The 24149-nt window shown below is 39.2% G+C and overlaps 1 protein-coding gene across 1 annotated transcript; it reads right to left on the reverse strand.

Moving 5' to 3' along the window:
• Window positions 1-1426: 1426 nt before the first annotated feature.
• LOC124280165 lies at window positions 1427-21847 on the reverse strand. Its single transcript, XM_046716061.1, has 4 exons — window positions 21771-21847; window positions 19490-19583; window positions 1635-1782; window positions 1427-1525 (listed from the first exon to the last, which is right to left on the reverse strand). The coding sequence occupies exons 1-4, from the start codon at window positions 21807-21809 to the stop codon at window positions 1465-1467; spliced, it is 342 nt and encodes a 113-aa protein (XP_046572017.1). The 5' UTR covers window positions 21810-21847; the 3' UTR covers window positions 1427-1464.
• Window positions 21848-24149: the final 2302 nt, after the last annotated feature.

Here is a 24149-nt window from a genome sequence, read left to right on the forward strand (position 1 = left end):
GAGAATAACCGCAAATCTAAATAAGGAATCTGATACTTTTCTAATGGTTTGGGGATGCATTTGTACCTGATAACACTGTACAGAAGACTTCCAGTCCAGTGTACGTGCATGTACATGTGCGGCAATGCAGTGACTGATAATTTGAACAGCTGTCATTAAATATGGCCATTTATCGCCTCATTCGATGTTTCTTTTACGGTTCCGAGTGAACAATATGAATGGACTGAACGCTCCTACACCCAATATGTCTAGCACAACCTGGCCGTTCAGGTTAATGTAGGTAACAGGCCCATGCTATGTTCGATGGGTTTTCCACTTTGGTGAATCCCACGAGCATGGAGATAGTGCTGCAAAGTCGACATACATAAATGGAATCGCGCGGGGTTCCAACCCATGATATACTCACATAGAATAGCGCTAACGACGGCGATACACACAAATAAATGTGTAATGCCACCCGTGATCTATCCCCCTCTCCCTCTCTCTGCCTTTCCCTCCCTCTCTCTGCCTGTCTCTCTCTCCCTCTCTCTGCCTCTCTCTCTCCCTCACTCTTTCCCTCTCCTCTCTCTCTCCCTCTCTGCCTCTCCCTCCTCTCTCTGCCTCCCTCTCCCTCTCTCTGCCTGTCTCTCTCTCTCTCTCTCTCTCTCCCCTCTCTCCCTCTCTCTGCCTCTCCTCTCTCTCCTCTCTCTCCCTCTCTCTCTTTGCCTCTCTCTCCCTCTCTCCTCCCTCTGCTCCCTCTCCACCCTTTCCCTCTCCCTCTCCTCTCTGCCTCCCTCTGCCTCTCTCCTCTCCCTCTCCTCTCCCTCTCCTGCCTCCCTCTCTCTCCTCTCCTCTCTCTCTCCTCTCTCTCTCTCTGCCTCTCCCTCCTCTCTCTCTCTCCCTCTCACGCTTTCCCTCTCCCCCTCTCCCTCTGCCTCCCTCACTCTTTTCCCTCTACCTCTCTCTGCCTCCCTCTCTCCCTCTGCCTCTCCCCTCTCTCTCCCTCTCTCTGCCTCTCCCTCTCTCTGCCTCTACCTCTCTCCTCTCTCTGCCTCCTCTCTCTCCCTTTCTCTGCCTCCCTCTCTATTTCTCTCTCCCTCTCTCTCCGCCTGCCTCTCCCTCCCTCTGCCGTTCCCACTCTTTGTCTCTCTCTCTGTCTGCCTCCCTCCCTCTGCCGCCCTCTATCCCCCCTCTTTGCCTCTCCCTGCCTCCCTCTAATTCCGCATCTCTCTCTCCTTCTCTCGCCCCTGCTCACTTGCAAGGTACACACACGCGCGCGCACATACGTACATGTAGACCATTATATGATCAGTGGTGAAGGCTATAATCCTATGTGACTTCAACTAATGCTGAGCATCAAGTGAGTAGAGGGAATCACAAAGACAGCTGTACATGTAGTAACATTTTATAGACGGCTCGTATTATCCATAACAAAGACTTCATGGAAGCAAAGTTACATTTTATTCATGGCCGGATACAAATCCTTTATCTGGTGGCAGCGGTAGCAGGTTGGTTGTGGGGAATAATTTTGATAAGGTTCTGGATTCTGAAACAAAACACATTTTGTGAAGCAAATGTACATCCAATCAATGGCTAAGGAATTGTTGTTACATTATCAACCATTACAACACGTGTCTTTACGATCATTGACTTACCCCTTGCAGGCGAAGTCACAGCCGAGGTCGAGAATGTCGTTGGTGAAGAGGATGAGACACTCCTTCTCACAGTCCTGTTCAGTTGCGTCACTGCCAAACTTCTCCACAACTGAGCTGACGAGGTTTTTTATTTCGGCGCTGTCGAGAACTGCAAACACAGCATTGTGCTGACAGAATACTGTTCACAAATACTGAATACTGCTGAATACCGTTGAATACTATTGAATATTGCTGAATACTGCTCAATAACTGAATAATTATGAATACAACAGTAGAGAGAGAGGGGTGACGGTGGTGTGGCGATAGTGGTGGATGCCCTGTTTGATGTGCCTGCTTGGGGGTTCTCATACATAGTCAGACTGTAGACGATACTGTATGTGATATGTACAGTGTTGACACTCACTGTTTCCTAGCAAGGCTTTCTTCTCACAGAAGGCCAGAGGCAGGAGACAGAGTAGGAAGATAGCGACCTTCATGTTGTATATTTTTGGTTGAGCCTATGACACAAACAAAACACATGTCAATATACATACGTACACGATGCGTGTCCACACAGAGTGAGATGCGCGCGCGCACACACACACACACGCTCACTTATAAAAATTACATATAGACAGACACACAGTTCCTTCCGTAAAGAGGCCATAGGCCTATCCATCACGCCTTTGACTATTGTAACGCTCTTCTGTTTGTTTCCCTAAACGTCTCATCAACAAGCTACAGCATGCACAGAATTCAGCCGCAAGACTCATTACAAGGACAAGAAAATTTGATAACATCAGCCCAATTCTCCGTCAACTCCAATGGTTGCCTGTATCCAGTATGCTTCAGTACAAGATCCTCCTCCTTGTGTTCAAAGCAACGCATGGTCTTGCACCACAGTATTTGCAAAGTCTCATAACCAGCTACAGACCACCGAGAACTCTTCTTAGGGATAGGGAATGTAAATTGGTTTTCTAGATCTAACACGGATGTAACTGCGTATAACAGAACGAGTTAGATGAACTGTTGATAGAACAGCACTATGATTGCTGAAGATTGTCAAATAATCTTTCTTGAAACAGCTGAACAGGTATCGTCGCATCTTGTGTTAACCACACACATCCAACTCCAAGAATACGTTTAATATGACAAGCCAATTCATAGCCGTTCAGTCATCTGAGCATTTAATAGCGTTTACAGTCTGTGATCGTCCCGACACAGCAGCCTGCACCAACACTTGACAGGAGCTCTACCACACTCCCCCTAAAACCGCAGCAAAATGGTAATTAGAAAGTTCCTCTGAATAAGCCTGTGTTCAGACTAAGACGTATCCAGGGCAACAAACATGTCATTGTCTTTGTTGATAATTCCATTAAAATCATCTATATCACTGAATTCGGCATGGGGGGATATAACAAGGACATTCTACGCTTCTACACAGGTATCCATGATCCACCGCGGCAGGGTATCTCTTAAAATCGGTGTTAAACCCCAACACTACACAACGCTCCATCCAACAGACAAAACTACATTCAACACATTAGACTACAGAGTCATGAACAATCTTTTCCCTCTTCATTGAAAATAACCGATGACACATTGCCTATGCAGCTATCTATACGACATTAAACACAAACTAAATGTATTTCCCAATGTAAGTGCACAAATCTTCAACACGAATAGAACGCCAACACAAGAAACCATCCAATCTCGAATATCTAGAGAAAATGATTCCAATTGGCTTAAAAGGCAGCAGAGATTGTCTGAACTACCGTTTGTGGTGTTCGTGAAAGCATCTGACCAGCAATGTACATACACTAACTAATAGAAACAGTTAAATTTCAATGCAATCTAACTGTCCCCCATATGTCGTAATCAACATGGTGTTTCACAAAGCTCTCTCACACGATCATAGCTCCACTTACCGTCGTAGATAAGAAGAAAGACAGACAAGCGTGGGGCCCTATATATACTTTATCTTCTGGATTTTTTCTGCATCACATGTTCGCTGCAACCAATGGTCCTTACTTTAACAAATTCCATTTGTTATCTATAGAATAGGCTGGTTCCATTTGTTATCTGGAGAATAGACCGGTCTTGTGGGAAAGTAACAAGTAAAAACATGTGCAATGCAACCAGATCATGAAACATGCAGAAACAGTACCCAGGTTCTGTTTCTCTTGAGAACATTTTTGATAAAAGCAACAATCCCTTCACATGATCCTAGTCCAAAGTCCGATTCAAATTTAAACTGCGTTTTAAGCTCAAAGACGTTTTCCTTCTTTAAAGGGGTCCTGATTTAGAGCGATTCATGTTTCGTGCCAAAAATCTAATTACGTCGCCAAGCTGTCAGGTGGTCAGTCCCTGCTCCCTCAACTGTGACGGACACGGGGACTAGGCAGCTGTCCGCCTTGGATGAATTGTCATTCTAGTCTTGTATATATGCATATACATATACCAAAGGACACGTGTTAATTCATTTCTTCGACCTAACCAATCAGACAATGAGAACGGTGGATGCCCATCAGATGCCGTTATTTGGAAATATCCCCGGTAGTTCTAGTCTGATTGTCATCAAGTATCCCAGCAGTGTAGGCCTTCTTCGGATTTTCTGATGCATGGATGGTATGATGACGGATCCAATTTGATCCTATTGCTGTGTTTTACCTCGATATTAAATCATGCCATGTATTACTGCCATGTGATGTCTCTTGACCTATGATATTAAAACATGCATTTGATTTACAAATGTATTTGAATCCTTAATCGCATGAAATACAATGATTACTTACCCCGTGTGGTATGATTGCATAAACCTGCACCAGTTTATGTGTCATCATTCACTTGATGGTCAGTTAATGAATTTATAACTACTGGTGACACCACTTGGATTACCTGGAAAAGGTTCCTCTTGGGCATTTCTTGTGTGTGTGGTTTTCACCTTATCAATTAAGGTCTGATGTGGCAAATGTAACACATGTTATGTAACATGCACATAGAAGCACAAAAAGAGGATTCTCCAGTTGAGTTAAAAAACAAACATCGATCAAAGTATTAACCGATAATACGCTGATTGATCAATTACTTTTGTTTTGCCCAGCGGATTTGTGAAACGTTAGTACTTATATATGTAGATTTACTAACGCATGCTGAATTTCTCAGTTGTATCTAGCTAAACCCATCAAGCAAAGTTTATATTAAAAGTTAATTTTTAAATGTCCTGCCTCCATGCTCTGAATGTAAAAATTATTTTGTTACGTTGACGAGGGGCTCTGTGAGCTCAAGTCTTTATAAATAAAGTTGTTCTGTTCCGTTCTGCTGAATACCTCCATATCCTGTCGGAAAGTGCCCCTGTAAAACCAACCTCCTTTCTTCTGAGGATTAACTGTCAATACGCTGACTGATTGCCCATCGTAAGCGTGAGGGTAGGACAAAAACCCAACCTGACAAAATCACATAGGACAAAATGTCTGCACACTTCGGACAAAATCCAAACAGTGTGAAAAATGACATACAATTTATTTTGAAACAGATATAAGCAATAATAACATAATTCAACGCAATCACACAACATAAGGCATCATCCTGGTATATTTTCATGGTACATGTAATCATCTGAAGCATCATTCTAAAACATCATCATCTTCGTACATCTTAACTGATGTACATAAGTACTAATAACATGATTCTTATCTCACTGGCTTCTGTCATGTAAACATGCTATTAAAACTGGTGAAAAAGGGTAGCAGTGACCTTTAAAATGGGATTTTGTCCTATGTTGGTCATTTTCGTGTGGTATTTTGACCAAAGAAATTATGTCCAATGGGATTTTGTCCGTCCCCTCCATCGTTGTCTAACTAAAATATTTGTTTTAAGAATGGTGGATTATCTAAATAGTTGTCAGGTGTGCAGTGTTGGGTCACCAAGGAGACTATACACCAATGTAACAAAAACCCTGAAACAAGTCACCAGTAGAGAAAGTATCGTTACCTACAACGTTTCAATATCAGATTTCTTTGTCACCTGCAGATAATTGAATATCTTTCCTTTATGTGGATATTGATGGATATTATTGACATAGCCTGATATTACTGACATAACTTGAGTTGGTTTTAATTTTGATATTTGTATTTTGTTTTTATTCATTTGTTGCAGCATTCTTCAGTTCTTCGATGCGAGGCAGACAACACACGCCAGGTCGTACTTTGGGCGTGTGTGTGTGTATGTGTGTGTGTGTGTGTGTGTGTGTGTGTGAAATATGATTCGCTTAGGCAATATATAAAATGCCTAGTCATTTAATAAAGTCACAGATCGTGTACTTTCTATAAAGCCACAAAGTGCCTAATAATATGATAATTAATTTATGATGCCAGGATGATAAGGCAAAAATATACAGGCGTAATTGACTTCGTTTTCGTTCAATCTTAACATTTTTTACCACTGGCAGATGTACTTAAACTTCCCCCCAAATTATGTGCTGTTATAATCATCAAAATGGGGACATTAATCGATCAAACAGATGACAACATTTCCCATTAAATGCAAGACGAAGCTGTATTTCTTCTTTGTTGATCAAAGTAAGGATAGGTCATAATTCTACCAATTGTGTTTGCTGATGGCGCAGCAGATATCGCACCCCAGTCAAGAATTCTGGGAAATCATCAGGGTAGTCGCGTGGAAAATCAATATTAACAAACGCAACAAGCAGTAACGGGGGCCGGGATTACCAAGATCAGAGTCCCTTTAAGATTAGGTCGAGGCAGGGGTGTGCTTTCTGTTATATTACTGTGTGCTGTCCATGAATTTGGCATGGCGACTATGTGGCGAGCTGCCATTGCAGTAACGCGGATTCACACCCAATTCTTTTTACACATAAATACAACATTCACTCTCGCATTCATACTTCATACTATAGATGAAATAATCAGAAATGAACTAATTCACATTGTCAATATTTACTCCTGAATAAGATTTTCATATTGTTTCCATTTGTTCTGGTACTCCTGAAACTTTGCTTTGCTATAAATCTGATTTTTACTATCTTTCAATTTGTAAGTTTACATTTATAGATATGAAACAAACAAAGCATAAGTGTGGAAGGATTCTGAAATACCAAATAATACTAGATCACAATGGAATACAATTCTGGAAGCATGTGAACATTTCAACTTAATCCACTGAGAAAGATTTTTCCAAGAAGATTCACTTTCCTTACATCCCAAAAACAGATGGAGTATTGATTCTGGTTCGGATTTACAAAATGTACATAGATTGCTATTAACAAGATTCATCTTAATTAGGTTCGTTTTGACTGGGACAATTCTATGTAGTAGACTGTATTGCTTCCATTTTAACTTTGGATCAGATGTAATTTTAAATGCTTTGATAAATATATTTGACCAGTTCTGTTATCTTTAAATATATTTGACAATTTTCTGTTATCTTTAAATTTTCTTCAGTCTGTGTCATAACATAATAATACTTTTTGAGCCTCTTTTACAAGAAAGCAACTGAGTAATACAAGGATTCTGTGATCTATCTCCATCTATAAAGTTACCTTTGTCAAGTTTCAATCTTTTTAAATAAATAATGGTTATCTTGAAATAATTATCACAGAACTGTTGAAGCGACATAAAGTCTCCATCTGCATTCAACAAGCAGCCAATATTAGTAATATATTTTTCATAATTGTTTTGTTAAAGTATGATTTGTTATTGGTAGTTATATTCTTATTATACAGGAGTGGTTTCCGTACAATCTCTTCATAGGTAGCTGGTCTGCATCAGCGTAGGCAAATATATCCGTCATTCCTGATCCTCCCTTGGCAACAAGTTAACAAGCAACAGTTCTTTTAATTTTATTTGTTTTTTTATCTCAAAGGAAACTAAAAAGAATTCTATTTAGCTTTTTAAGGACGTCCCCTGGTGGAGAGTAAGAAAAAAAAATTAACTTTCAATTAGAAGTGACTTAATAATAGCTATTTTCCCAAAGTAATAATTCTTTTCATCCATTGTTTAATTATTTGTTAAATTTCATATATTTTACTGGAAAAAGTTTTGTCATCTTATCATTGTGAACTGAGAATATTATACCTAGAATTCTTACGTTTCAGGGTTCCAATCAAGGGCCAGATCTGGTGTATATTTAACTTGACAATGTTTTTTTTAACCTATTCAAACAACCTGTGATTTGTCACAATTAATCCTCAGTCCAGAAATTCTCGATCTAGCAAATAAGTCTAATCAATAACATTTTCAAATGATTTTTTAGGGCCATCAAAAATAAATTCCGTGCCATATGCATATTGTGCAATCAAGTACTCTATGTCATCAACTTTTATGCCTTTTATATGTATATTTTTCTTAATAAGGGCAGATAAAATATCAGCACACAGGAGAAAAATGTAGGGGGATAGAGGGTCTCCTTGTCTGCAGCCACGACAAATTGGTATCCAAGGTGACATACTTCCATTTATAATAAGACTAGATTTAATATCATGATATAAGATAGATACCCACTTTGAAATACTATCACCAAATCCATAAAATTTAAGTGTCTTGTTTATATAGGACCATGATACAGAATCAAATGCCTTCTCAAAGTCTTCTAGTAATAACATTCCCGGAACATTTTTAGATTCTGTATTAACTAGTAAGTCATATATCATACGTATGTTATCCCCAATATATCTGCCAGCCATAAAGCCAGTCTGATCTTCATCTATAAGATTAGGGAGAACACTTTTCAATCTGTCAGCAATAACTGACGATAATAACTTATATGAGGAGTTTATAAGTGAAATTGGGCGCCAGTTTTTTTAAAAGGTTTCTTGGCTTATCTCCCTTTGGAATACAAGTTATAAATCTTTGTTTTTGTGTTACATATAGTTCACCAATATCATAGCTGTAACTTAAGGATCTTAACAGGAAGTCTCCCAAGTCAAGCTAAAACATCTTTAAAAATTCATAAGAAAAGCCATCAGAACCTGGACTTTTGTTATTTTGTATTTTTTTTAAGGGCTGTAAGGAGTTCTTGTTTAGTTATTGAACCTTCAATCTGATCTGATTCAGCCTTATGAATCTTCCTTACGTCTTGTTCAGATAGGAGCGATTCAAATTCAATATCTGTAACTAAATTTTCTTGAGAAGCGTAGAGGTTTTGGTAATAACTTGTTGCTTCTTCTGTGATATCATCCGTATTGACTAATGTTTTGCCATATTTCGATTCTATTTCTTTCATATACGTAGTTGCTGTAAATCTTGGTTTTTAGTCTCCAATTCTTCATTCATAGATTCATCGAAATGGTTTTCCATTTTTTCTATTTCTGCAATTAATTGATATTCATTTTCATCTCTTTCTTTTTTCTTGAAAGAAGCATACGATATTGTTTTGCCCTTTATTTTCATAAGCAGAGTTCCCAGGAATATATGGTCATTACTTTGAAATTGTACATCTGAATTTGAAACATCATCAATCTGTGAAAAATTATATATTGGTATAGCATATTCTTTTTAACTTGTAAAATAATCTTCTTGACTTCGTCAACATAGGTTTTGCCCTGCAATAGTGAGTTGTTGAATTTCCAGTATGTCATTTTTTTGGTTGATTTCTCTATATTCATTTTAAGACTAATTAGCGAGTGGTCTGTTCTATATCCTGAGTTTATGTTAACTTTTGATACATTCCTACAAAGATTTTCAGATAAGAGACAAAAAGTCAAGTCTAGCTTGTTTTAATGGTTTAGTACGTCGCCAGGTGTAGTGTCTAGGTTCAGGGTTATTCTCACGCCATATGTCAATTAAGTTTAATTCTGCAATGACTTCCAGTAAATTATCCCTTGCCTTAGGATTTTTAACATTCTTGTAATTACTAGGGTCTTTGTCTGGATGAATGACAAGATTAAAATTTCCTCCCAAAACATAGGAATCATTTACAAATTCTTTAAACTTTGTCAATGGCATTTTATAAAATTCTGGAGAGTCTGAGTTTGGACCATAAACTTTATCTATGGACATTCTACACCCACTCAAAGTAATATCGAGCAGTAGGAAGTTACCAGAATCATGTTTGTAGATATGATGTATATTGTGTTCAGTATTTACAATCTAGGAGAAATGCTACGCCCCATGACTGACTTGAATGACAGCTGAGGACAATGTCCTGACCCCACAAAGATCTTATATATTTCTCTTCCTGGAATGTAAAGTGAGTAACTTGTAGAAGGTAGAACGTAAATATACTATTCACACTTTGCTAAGGATCTGATCATTGATTCAACAGAAAACTATGATGTGGGGTCTAATTTGGTTTAAATATCTAAGCCTATTGTAAGCATGGATCCTAGATTTCAGTATGTCACTGTATCTTGTGGATCCCGTACTTGCTATTGACAGGTGTTGTGTACTTGTCAATGACTCGTTCCATGTTTTGCAAAATGGTTGATTGGTGCCATGAAAACCATTTTTTAGGTTACTCATGTATCAATTGCATAAGGTTAGATTAAAGTTGCTGTTCGCCTACCGAAGGGTTACCATATTATTATTTATCAAGTTTTAAATGGATACAATTTCAAATGATAAATCTATGTTTAAGTGAAATTGGGAATATTTGTGATCCTTAGCAAAGTGTGAGTAGTATAGTTAATGACATCTTTTTTCTTACTTAGATCCCCCAGCCCCCAACAGTTCAGTGACCAACGAGAAAATTCACCTTCCATAGTGTAACAGTAATATTTGTAATGAGACATGAATTAGGGTAGTAAATTCCATCCTCTCACCATACATACACACGCCATAAACATAAGCGAAAAGAAAATGCAAAGAAAAACACATCCGATTGGCTGTAGTCCCGCAACTGCCAAAATCGATATTCTAATGAAAAGTTTCATACTGTCAGATTCATATAATGAATTCCAGTAAAATACATCTTTGTTAGAACAACAGCTCATTTTAGGTTTCTATCCAACAAAAAGTCTGAAACAAAATTAGAAAAGACAGAAAGTTCGTCCATTCCGTGTTTTACCGGAAGTTGACAACCGCACAGCCGAGACTCCTTGCATCACCAAAATTTAAAAAAACCGAGTCCCTCTAATCAGCTGTTCGAGGTGACAAACACCAATATAGACTAGCCACATTGTGTACAGATGTCCAACAAACTCAAACATTGCAGGGGCGGTGGAGTAGCCTAATGGTTAAAGCGTTGGCTCGTCACGCCGAAGACCCGCGTTCGAATCCCCACATGGGCACAATGTGTGAAGCCCATTTCTGGTGTCCCCGCCGTGATGTTGTGGAATATAGATGTCCAACAAACTCAAAACATTGCAAGTATAGAAAAATAACGTGGGTAACGAAAGTTGTTACAATCACTAACGCAGAGAACGAAGAAATGTCCCATTACATACATCGCCATGAGTTTCCAGATAATGTCGATCGCATTACAACGTAGGTGTAGGTTCACAGAAAATTCTAATCAAGAGTTTAAGCAGGAAATTGTTCCATCAATTTGATGGATTACCAAGTAGAATCCTTTTTTGTAGCGGAATTGCAGAAGGACATCGATGCCTTCTTTCAGTAACCCGCGTTTGGACTTGATGTTCGCTAAGGAGTACCTTTCCTTCAGCTACGAACTTACTTCTAAGCTTTTCAAGATCACGGGTAAGTCTGTTCGAATAGATTTCTTCTGTTCTCGTAGAATCTGGCCTTGTTTGTAGCTGGCATTCAATACCTCTTGTCGGTCAGACGTTTTCACAAACTTTACTATAACTAGTCCTGATCCGGAGGACGGCCATGTAGGATCAGTGCAGAGCCGCGGCAACCTGTGCACATTTACGAACAACATTTCTTGTGAGTTCTGTATTCCTATGTCATTAAACAGATTCCTGGCGGTTTCCTCCGGGTTCTCACTCGTAGAAACTCCATATATCAACAGGTTCTGTTTCCTGCTGTATAGTTCCTGTGTTAACAGCCTCCGTTCTATTTCGTCACGTAGACTTGACTGTTCGTCCCGTATTTTCGTGATATCATGTTTGATTGGAGTTAAATTCGACGCTCTTCAAAATGTCGTTTGATTGCGAGCGTAGGTCCGTAAGTTCCCTTTTGATAAGCTTTTTTCCTTCAGTATTTCGTCTGAGTGCTCTATAAGCGAGTCTTCGATACACTGCTTGATGTCCTCCGCCATGTTGTTGGATAACGATGGGGCTGGCTCCACATGTTCGTCACTTTGACTTGGAAGTGCTTTGTTTTTATTTAGGAAACCATCCATTTTTGTTTGACCATCAATAGGTATGTCGTGTACGACTACCTGTGCGTCTTGTAATAACTCGCCATGCAGGCCTCACCGGAAGTGCACACCCAATTCTTCTTCACCCAGTTCACTTACCGTTTCAACTTAGAAATCGACATGGAAAAGAAATTCAATGAAATTCAATATATGGAAAATTATTTTCACCTATGATTTTATTAACTTTACGTGGTCTAATATTGTGTGGAGCCGATAGTGGGTATTTTCAGCCAAAATAATTTGAAAATACGTTTCATGTATTTATGCATTACCGGTATTTTCATTGGATGTTTTACATTCTTTATAAGCTTATTACTCTTCAAGAGGACTTACATGATATTTTTATGATATATAAATTTATCATAGTAGTATGACACATTTATGTTCCTGTATTTGAAAAAAGACTGGAATATTTGATTCAGAATCAGTACAAACAGTTCATTGACATTTTAGCGCTTAATATCAATAAGAATACCCCCAAAGGACCAAAATGTGGATCCATTGTATACTGTAGTTGTTGCACCTGAACATGAGTCTGGATATAGAACATCAACTTAATCATTCAGTGTCATGGGTTTATAAAATTGTAAGACCAAAAGCACATTGTATTTTAAGTGTACAAACAAACCTGACCACAAATGTGGTGGTCGGATGTCTAGATGCTGGAGTGTCATGTTGCTAACATTTTTACTCACGGGATTTTCTGGTCCAGACTGAACTATTAAAAGGCGGCTGTTACATAGCTAGCTAGAATTTTGTTGAGAGAGTTGTTGAAGAACAGCTATCTATCTCTCTCACAGGGCGGTGGGGTAACCTATTGATGAAAGTGTTCGCTAGTCACGCCGAATACCCGGGTTTGATTCCCTACATGGACACAGTGTGTAAAGCCCATTTCTGGTGTCCCCTGCCGTGATATTGGTGGTATAACGTTACAAGCGGCATAACACACACTGTAATGAATATTCAACCTCGGTTGTATGTACAGATACTAGACCTCGTATGTCGTGCTGCATGTTGCAGATGTGGTTAACGTGAATCATGGCTAGCTACTTGGATGTTAAACTAACAATAGGATATGTGTAGGGTTAGAACTGATGATATTCAATCTATGCTTGACATTAGAGGCGAACTTAACATTCCTATCATTTTCCTTTTTTCATTATAATGAAACATTCTGATGTTCCCTGTCGTGATATTGCTAAAAGCCATAGTACTCATTCACCTTCTCTCCTTCCCCTAACACACAAATATATGTGTAATGCCACTCGCCATCTTTCCCTCTGCCTCTCTCTCTCTCCTCTCTCTCTCCCTCTTTCTCTCGCTCTCTCTCTCCCTCTGCCTCTCTCTCTCCCTCTGCCTCTCTCTCTCTCTGCCTCTCTCTCTCTCTCTCTCTCGCTCTCTCTCTCTCCCTCTGCCTCTCTTCCTCTCTCTCCCTCTGCCTCTCTCTCTCTCTGCCTCTCTCTCTCCCTCTTTCTCTCGCTCTCTCTCCCTCTGCCTCTCTTCCTCTCTCTGCTTCTCCCTCCCTCTCTCTCAGCTTCTGCCCCTCCCTCTCTCTCTCTCTCCCTCTTTCTCTCTCATGCTCTCTCTCTCTCGCCCTCTCTCTCCCCTTCCCCTCGTCCCTCCCTAACTCTCTCCCTCTCTCCCTCCATCCTTATCTCCTTATCTTGCACACCGTTCCTGTCTATCTCTCTCCGGGGCGGTCGGGTAGCCTCGTGGTAAAAGACTCGGGTTCAATTCCCCACACGGGTACAATGTGTGAAGCCCATTCCGGGTGTCCCCCGCCGTGATATTGCTGGAATATTGCTGAAAGGGGCGTAAAGCTAAACTCCCACCCTCTCTCCCTCCCTCTCTATCTCTCACAGATATATATTATATTGTTATATCTGTGTGCTTTCGGGTGGTATTTGAGGATGGTGGACATCGGACGAAGGTCAGACAAAATCAGCATTGGGGTTTAGGCGACAACAGCCACGTTTATTGTCTATTTAAAGTGACATAGAATTCAATGATATAAATGATTGTGATGGAATTATCAACATGGACAAGAACAGGTTTGTTGCCCTGGACACGTCTGAGTCTGAACACCAACCTATTCGAAGGCACATTGTACTTATCATTTTCCATCTATTTGTAGATTTCTCAAAAGCTTTTGATAATGTTGATCACAATCCACTGCTACAAAGTTTGGCCGACATTGGTGTCTTTGGAAAGTTCTTGTACAGCAATGTATGATAAAATATGTGCTTCTGTCAGAACACCTGATGGGTTATCTCAGTATGTTACATCATGCTGTTGATCACTGGATTGTCGGGTCCAGACTCGATTATTTACAGACTGCCGCCATATTGCTGGAATATTGCTGAGTGCGGCGTAAAACTAAACTCACTCACTCACTCACTCAGTATGCTACGTGCAAAATTTGTACCCGTCAAGGATGCATACTTAGTCCATAGAGGTTTTAGGTATTCAAAGACTTGTAAATTTGATGAAATACTTTGGTGTACAGCCATCTTTATAACTGAAGACAGTTATATATGCACTGATGTTTGGTGATACAGCTCTAAATCTAGAAGATTTCTGATTAGTTTTATTTAAGATTTATTTAAGACATTTGACGCTATGATTGCTCCTAAAATTTGTTGTCGTGCAGACGTATGGGGACTCCATCTTGTAAAAATATTGAAGATGTACAGCATAAAATGTGTAAATGGTTTTGGAAATTGGGTAAAACAACAAACAATGCTATGGTTTTGGCAGAGTGTGGCAGAGCCCTTCTCAGGTATATTGCAGGCTACCGTATATTTGGATGATCACAGACTGCAATTGGTTATACAGGTTCAAATGACTGGACAACTCCAGACCACAGGGGCTAGTCATATTAAAAGTATTCTTTGATTTGGATATGCGTAGTAACACTGATTAATTCTGTTATACGCATTTAAATGCGTGTTAGATGTAGAAAACCATCTTACACTCCCTATCCCTGTACATCTGAGACTCTGCGGACTCATTTCGGATGTAGAAGTTTCAAACTTGATTTTGGGAGGTACGCAAAATGTCCCATACACTGGACGACTATGGATAAACTGTACAGAAACGGGAAGATATTTTACTGAATATATATGTCATGTGTAACTTGTATATGAGCGTTACTCAGCCCTAAGAAACTCAAACCTAAGGTGCTCATTTTAGCATCTCAAAAAGAATATAAAGTCCCACAATGTAACATCTTTTATCCAAATTTTTGTATCTGAACATTTGATGCTGTATATAACACAAGTCTATATTTATGTAAAGTCCATCAGCTAAGAGAAAGGCAATCAATCACTTCACTGGCACGCGTCATTCAAACACCAAACACTGCCTGGGTTATGGGCCTATGGCCTTTTTACTGAAGAAACTATCTGCATGTATGTAATCTATAAAAATATATGTGTGCATGCGGCGTAAAATTAATCTCATGCACTCTCTCCCTCCCTCTCTATCTCTGTCTCTCTGATATATAAATTGTTATGTCTCTCTACGACCTTTCGTGTTCTTTCGGGTGGTAGTCCTGGATGGTGGACAACTGACGGAGACAAAATCAGCATTGAGGTTTAGGTGAGTGAGTGAGTCTAGTTTTTACGCCGCACTCAGCAATATTACAGTTATATGGCGGCGGTCTGTGGATAATCTGACTGCATTAAACAGACAATGGTGATAGCATTTCGGTGCACTTTGGACATATCTTAGAACAGTTAGGTCGTTTGAGTAATTGAAGTTTTACAGACATTTAATGAAATGGTTTGCATTGTGGCATATCCATGACATACAATACTAATACTAGAACTAGATCTAGTATATAAGTGCAAACATTTTGATTGCAATTTTTAAACCCCACTTGACTTCATCTAACCCTGCGCATCCAGTGGATAGGGGAAATCAGAAGTTTTACGCGTAGTAACCATAGGGTCGCCACTGGGCTACAGTCAGGCCCTGTATCAGTTGTTCTGTCCACGTCTTTAATGCGTTTTATGGACTTCTCGTATTATCCATAACAAAGGCTTCATGGGGGCAAAGTTACATTTTATTCATGGCCGGATACAAATCCTTTATCTGGTGGCAGCGTTGTGGGGAATAAGTTTAATAAGGCTCTGGATTCTGGAACAAAACACAGTTTGTGAAGTAAATGTACGTGACAACAACGACTTAGTTCGGGGAACTGTAGTAATAACAGAAGAGTAATTATTGTTGGAAGAAGAAATCAACAAGTGTGCTATAAGAGGTGTGCTTACGGTTATTGCCAAAATATGTCCACTAGTATTGATCAGGGCCTCCTTTCACAAAGCACCAAGGTGATCGTAAGTCATTAAGGTAACCTTAGTACAATGTTAAAGAATGAGTGAGTGAGTGAGTTTAGTTTTATGCCGCACTCAGCAATATTCCAGCTATATGGCGGCGGTCTGTAAATAATCGAGTATGGACTAGACAATCCAGAGATCAACAGCATGAGCATCGATCTGCGCAATTGGGAACCGATGACATGTGTCAACCAAGTCAGCGAGCCTGACCACCCGATCCCGTGAGTCGCCTTTTACGACAAGCACAGTCGCCTTTTATGACAAGAACGGGTTGCTGAAGACCTATTCTACCCCGGATCTTCACGGGTCTGTTAAAGAATGGGAGTTAAGGTTAACCTTAGTAAAGGTTGCTTCATGAAAGGAGACCAGTTCAACAAGGATTTTTGTTACATTATCAACTATTACAACGTGTGTTTTACAATCACTGACTTACCCCTTGCAGGCGAAGTCACAGCCGAGGTCGAGGATGTCGTTGGTGAAGAGGTCAAGACACTCCTGTTCACACTCCTTTTCAGTTGGATCACTGCCAAACTTCTCCACAAGTGAAGTGACGAGTTTTTATTTCGCTGCTGTCGAGAACTGCAAAAACAGCATTGTGCTTACCGAATACTGCTGAATACTACTGAATACTGCTGAATACTACTGAGTGAGTGAGTTTAGTTTTACGCCGCACTCAGCAATATTACAGCTATATGGCGGCGGTCTGTAAAAAATCGAGTCTGGACCCGACAATCCAGTGATCAACAGCATAAGCATCGATCTGCGCAGTTGGGAACTGATGACGTGTCAACCAAGTCAGCGAGCCTGACCACCCGATCCCGGGTTAGTCACCTCTTACGAAAAGCATGGGTTGCTGAGGATCAATATTCTAACCCGGATCTTCACGGGGGAATGCTACTGAATACTACTGAATACTGCTAAATAGTGCTGAATTCTACTGAATACTGCTGAATACTACTGAATTCTACTGAATACTACAGAATAGTCTCTTTATTCAGTACCTTTCTGTTTACAGTTTTTATCAATGAATTATCTGTGCAAATGTGCGATAACTGTACAAACGGGATCCATTTACATCCGGATTTAACCCAATTATTTTTGCTACTTTTTGCGGATGATATTGTCTTATTTTGCTAGCACCATAAGTGGTCTACAGAAACAAATTGATCAAGTTGAAATCTATTCTCATGAATGGAATTTGGCAGTTAATTGGAGTAAAACAAAGGTTATTGCTTTTAAGAATGGCGGGAAACTTTCAAAAAGGAAGAAATGGATTTACAAAGGCGAAAACCTAGAAACTACAAACGTATATAAATATCTTTCTTATCATCTTTCTTGGATTAACGACACAAAACAGGCATCTGTACAAGCCTTTAAAGTTTCTATAAATATAATTAGAAATATCCATATTTTGGGGGAAATATCATGTAAATCATTCTTTAAAATAGTTAATGTTAAAGTAAGCCCAATACTTTATATGGATCAGAAATATGACATTTGAATAATTATGAATCTATAGAAAAGTCCATTTATATGCGTGAAAAATATATCTCGGTGTGAACTCTAGCACATGTAGCACTATGGTATATGGCGAGTGTGGTTGATGTCCATTATACATATATTCTACTATTAACGTTATAAAGTACTGGTTACGACTATTAACTATGCCATGTCATAGATTCCCTAAAAAATCTTATAATATGATGACAATATATCATAAAGATGGGAAAAGAAAGTGGGTAACTAACCTAAAGGAATTTTTATTCAAAACGGGATATGGTTATGTTTGGAATAATCAAAACGCCTAACCAGAAAGTATTTTATTATGTCACTGGTCCGAAAAGAATGAAAGACATCTATCAATAAACATGACTTGAATCAATCTATCTATCCTCTAAATGCCTGTATTACAAACAATGGAAATCTGAACTATGCCAAGAATATTGTTTATCAAAAATCACTGTAAAGAAATTCAGTGTAGCTTTATCCCATTTTCGCTGCTCATCGCACGAGTTGCTTGTTGAAACTGGGAGTTATATTAATATTCCTCGTAATCATAGAATTTGCAACCTCCGTAACGTTAATTCTGTAGAAGAGGAATACCATTTTCTTTTTTATCTGCCCCGCCTATGGAAACCTCAGAAAGAAATATTTAACATCCTACTATTATACCATCCAAATGAAATAAAAATGACCATACTATTACCAAATGAAAATACTATTGAATTACAGAACATGTCAATGTATATCTATTTCGCATTTATACATAGAAAATCTTCTTTAAATTTGTAAGCTGTAAATATTTGACATATGCTTTTCTGCTGCTTATTTGTAAATATTGTGTATTTTAATGTACTATAGGCTTGTGGCCTTTTAAGTACCGAATAAAGATTGATTGATTGACTACTGAATAATACTGAATACTGTTGACTACTACTGAATACTTAGGAATACAAGTACTTAATGTTGCAATGAATTTCATGTGTGTGTGCCTCTGTGTGTGTGTTTGTGTGTGCCTGTGTATATGTGTCTCTGTGTCTCTGACTCTGTGTGTGTAAATCTGTGTGAGAGAGTGTGTGCGCTTGCCTGTGTGAGTGTGTCTGTGCCTGTGTGAATGTGTGTATGCATGTGTGTGTGTGTGTGTGTGTGTGTGTGTGTGTGTGTGTGTGTGTGTGTGTGTGTGTGCCTGTGTGTGTGCCTGTGTATGTGTGTCTGACTGTATGTGAGTCTTTGTGTGTGTCCCGTGAAGGTCCGGGTTAGAATGAACATTCAGTAACCTATGCTTGTCGTAAGAGGCGACTAACGGGATCGGGTGGTCAGGCTCGCTGACTTGGTTGACACATATCATCGGTTCCCCTTTGCGCAGATCGATGCTCATGCTGTTGATCACTGGATTGTCTAGTCCATACTCGATTATTTACAGACCGTCGCCATATAGCTGGAATATTGCTGAGTGCAGCGTAAAACTAAACTCACTCACACTGTGTGTGTGCCTGTGCGTGTGTATGTTGACGTTGGCGATGGAGGAGCCGAGTGGAGCGGTGTGGTAGCCTAATGGTTAAAGCGTTCGCTCGTCACGCCGAAGTCCCGGGTTCGAGTCCCCACATGGGTACAATGGAGCCCATTTCCAGTGTCCCCCGCCTTGATACTGCTGGAACATCGCTAAAAACGATCCTCACCATACTCACTCACACACTAATATACTATGAAACTGTGGGCGATATGGTATGGAATCTGTATAGTGTTGGCACTCACTGTCGTCTAGCAGGAATCTCTTCTCACAGAAGACCAGAGGCATGAGACAGAGGAGGAAGATGGCGACCTTCATGTTGTATTTTTCTGCTTTAGTCTATGATACAAACAGAACACATGTCAATATACATACGTACACAATACGTGTCCACACAGAATGAGACGCACGCACGCACGCACGCACGCACGCAAGCACGCACGCACACATACTCACACACACTTGCAAAAAATATAAAAATAACACGTATAAACATAGGTCCTTGATACAGACAATGTTTGCATGTATAGATCGCGTATGCCAGCGAGGCGATTGATTACGTTTCTCTTAGCTGATAAATATACAAATATAGACATATGTTATATACAGCATCATATTTTCAGATAAAATATTTTGGATAAAAGATGTTACATCGTGTGATTTGATATTCTTTTTGAAATGCTTAAATGAGCATCTTAGGATTGATCTTATGGCTGAGTAACTCTCACATACATATTTAAGCCATACATAAATATATCTTTAGTAAAATATCTTGCCGTTTCTATACAGTTTATCCATAGTCGTTCAGTGTATGGGACATTTTGCCTACCTCCCAATGTCAAGTTTAAACGTATTACATCTGAAACGAGTCACGCATAGGTTCAGATGTACAGGGAATGTAAGATGGTTTCTACATTTAACACAAGTTAAATGCTTATAACAGAATGAATTAGATGAACGGTTGATAGAACAACACTATGACTTTTGAAGATTGTCAAATAATCTTTGTTTAAACAGCTCAATAGGTATTTCCTTGCATTTGTGTTAACCACACACATCCAACTCCAAGAATACGTTTAATATGACAAGTCCATGTGTTACGATCATATCCGTTCAGTCATTTGAGTATTTAATAGCATTTACAGTCTGTGATCATTAGGACCCAGCAGCCTGCACCAACACTTGACAGGAGCTCTGCCGCACTCTCCTAAATCCGCAGCAAAATGGTAAGTAGAAAGTTCCTCTGAATAAGCCTGTGTTCAGACTAAGACGTATCCAGGGCAACAAACATGTCATTGTCTTTGTTGATAATTCCATTAAAATCATTTATATATTTATATCATTCAATTCGGCATTAAGAGGATATAACAACGACATTTTACGGTGGCTGACACAAGCATACATGATACACTGCGGTATGGTATCTCTTAAAATCGGTGTTAAACCCCAACACTACACAACACACCATTTAAACAGACAAAACTACGTACATTCAACACATTAGACAACAGCGTCATGAACAATCTTTTCCCTCTTCACTGAAAATAAACAGCTGACACATTGCCTCCATGTATGCAGGCATCTATATGCCATGAAACACCAGTTGCCAATGTATGTGCAATAACCTTCAACACGAATAGGACATTCAATGAAAACATTCAATCTCGACTATCTGCCGAAAATGATCCAGTTGGCTTAAAAGGCTAAGGAGATTGTGTTAAAATCAGCTCGTGGTGTTCGTGAAAGAATTTAAATACACTAACAGAAAATGTTAAATTTCAATGTAATCTAATTGTCCCCCATATGTCGTAATCAAAATGGTGTTTCACAAAGCTCTCTCACATCATAGCTCCACTTACCGTCGTAGATAAGAAGAAAGACAGACAAGAATGGGGCCTATATATACCTATCCTCTGGATTTTTTCTGCATCACATGTTCGCTGCAACCAATGGTCCTTACGTTAATAAATTCCACTTGTTATCTATAGAATAGGCTGGTTCCATTTGTTATCTTGAAAATAAACCGGTTTTGTGGGAAAGTTAAAGGTAAACACATGTGCAATGCAACCAGATCATGAAACTGCTGCGCACTGCAGATCCCCTGACGCCACTGTATTGAAGAAAGTGACATTTCCATATATGGTCGCAAGGAGCAATGAAGTGAATTCTTCAGTCTCACAAAAATATCAGGTTTACTGGTTGAAAACTTAGAAGATATACACGTATTTGCAGCTGGGAACACAGTTCAGGAATTGTTGGAAGATGACTTAAGATTTAATAAGAATAATGACTTTATGTTTGATCAGTCTACCTGACTACCTTTTGACTTAGACTTATACTGAAGTTGCCAGAGAATGACTGAAGTCAACACAGGACAAAATGAAAGTGACCGATGCGACACCCAAAATCTAAAGACAATAATAGTGGTCTGTGATATATATGTTGTGTTACACATCCCCGGTCAGCCTTTAATGGATGCATATCATCAGGAGTAAAAGAAAGTCAGAGGTAAATTACTATACTGACCAGCTCAATCCCGAAAGAAAACAAAAATGGTTCTGTCATTTGGATAGGATAGATAATATGTCTGGACAGGTTTGGACAAATATCCACGAATGTACTGTATGTCTAGTGTATTATGTTCTGTACATCACAGTAAAAGTTAATACATTATTTTACTACATTACAGTAAAAGTTAATACATTATTTTACTACATAACAGTAAAAGTTAATACATTATTTTACTACTTAACAGTAAAAGTTAATACATTAGTTTACTACATTACAGTAAAAGTTAATACATTATTTTACTACATTACAGTAAAAGTTAATACATTATTTTACTACATTACAGTAAAAGTTAATACATTATTTTACTACATTACAGTAAAAGTTAATGCATTATTTTACTACATTACAGTAAAAGTTAATACATTATTTTACTACACAGTAAAAGTTAATACATTATTTTTTTACAGTAAAAGTTAATATTACACAACACATTACAGTAAAAGTTAATACATTATTTTACTACATTACAGTAAAAGTTAATACATTATTTTACTACATTACAGTAAAAGTTAATACATTATTTTACTACATTACAGTAAAAGTTCATGCATTATTTTACTACATTACAGTAAAAGTTAATGCATTATTTTACTACATTACAGTATACACATGTGTAAATACATTATAATACATTATTTTAAAAGTTACATTTTTACTACAGTATACACATGTGTACAACACTACCACTGCCAGGTGAGACATGTCTGTGTCTATTGTGAGACATATCTGTGTTCAGTGTGTGACATACCTGTGTGTAGTGAGTGACATATCTGTGTTAAGTGTGTGACATACGTGTGTAGTGAGTGACATATCTGTGTCCTGTGTGTGACCTACCTAGTTCCAGTTTGTGGAATACCCTTGTCCTGTGTGTGACATACCTGTGTTTAATGTGTGACATACTTGTGTTAAGTGTGTGACCTACCTGTGTGTAGTGAGTGATATATCTGTGTTAAGTGTGTGACATACATGTGTGTAGTGAGTGACATATCTGTGTCCTGTGTGTGACCTACCTATGTCCAGTTTGTGGAATACCCTTGTCCTGTGTGTGACATACCTGTGTTTAATGTGTGACATACCTGTGTTAAGTGTGACATACCTGTGTGTAGTGAGTGACATATCTGTGTTAAGTGTGTGACATACCTGTGTGTAGTGAGTGACATATCTGTGTCCAGTGTGTGACCTACCTGTGTCCAGTGTGTGACCTACCTGTGTTAGGTGTGTGACATGCCAGTGCAGCCTGTATCAATGACTCGTCACGGCTGTCACACTCAGAAACAAATGATATAAATCAGCAACAAAGTTTGGTCAACTCCGACCTCAGCCAAAATAATTTCAAAAGACGTTTCGAATTCCTTTCATTAGATATTCTACATTCTTTATAAGCTTCTTAGATTCTTCAAGGAGGACTTGACATGCGTTTTAAATACATGTACTACCTGAAGCCCCCATTGTATTTAGGGTTACCAACCAGCCTGGCCATAAATCTGGTGGCCAAATGTCTGAATGCTTAAGTGTCATCTGGCTATCTTTAATCACGGGAATTTCTGATCCAGGTTGAATCATTAAAAAAAAGGCGGCTGTTACATAGCTAACTAGAATTTTGTTGAGAGATTTGTTGAACAACAATCTAAAAGCAACGTAAAACCATTCTCACTTTCCCTTCTCCCCCAACCATGTCTCCCTCCCTTTCTCCCGTTCCTGCTTATTTCTCTCCTGAGCGATCGGGTAGCCTTTTGGTGAAAGACCCGGGTTCCTCCCACGGGTACAATGTGTGACGCCCATTTCTGGTGTCCCTCGCTCGATATTGGTGGAATATTGCTAAAAGCGGCGTAAATTAAACTCATGCTCTATCTCCCTCGCTCTCTCCTCCTCTCCCCCTTCCCTCTCTCCCTACCGCTCTCCCTCCCTCTCTCCTCCCTCTCTCCCTCTCTCTCTCTCTCTCTCTCTCCTCTCTCTCTCCTCTCTCCTTCCCTCGCTCCCTCCCTCTCTCTCTCTCTCCTCGCTCTCTCCCTCCTCTCCCTCCCTCTCTCCCTACCGCTCTCCTTCCCTCTCTCTCTCCCCCCCTCTCTCCCTCCATCTACCTCTTTCGATCTCAAGTATAAACGTTAACAAACTTTTCAAAGACCTCTCCTAACACAACGCAATAGCCCATACACGTGCATGGGCTGTCATTCTGGATTTTGACGGCTTTCAAGAAGGTCGATAGACCATTGATTATGGCAGTCATCTTGTATCACACAGATGTTAGTATTTGTTTCTAGCCGTTGTTTTTGTTTGAAAAAAGAAAATCGTACACATGCAAATTTCATACACCAACCATCTTTCAATACCGAT

This window comes from Haliotis rubra, unplaced genomic scaffold (genome assembly GCF_003918875.1).
Source record: "Haliotis rubra isolate DU_JTF1 unplaced genomic scaffold, ASM391887v1 Scf261, whole genome shotgun sequence".
Taxonomy (NCBI): Eukaryota; Metazoa; Mollusca; class Gastropoda; order Lepetellida; family Haliotidae; genus Haliotis; species Haliotis rubra.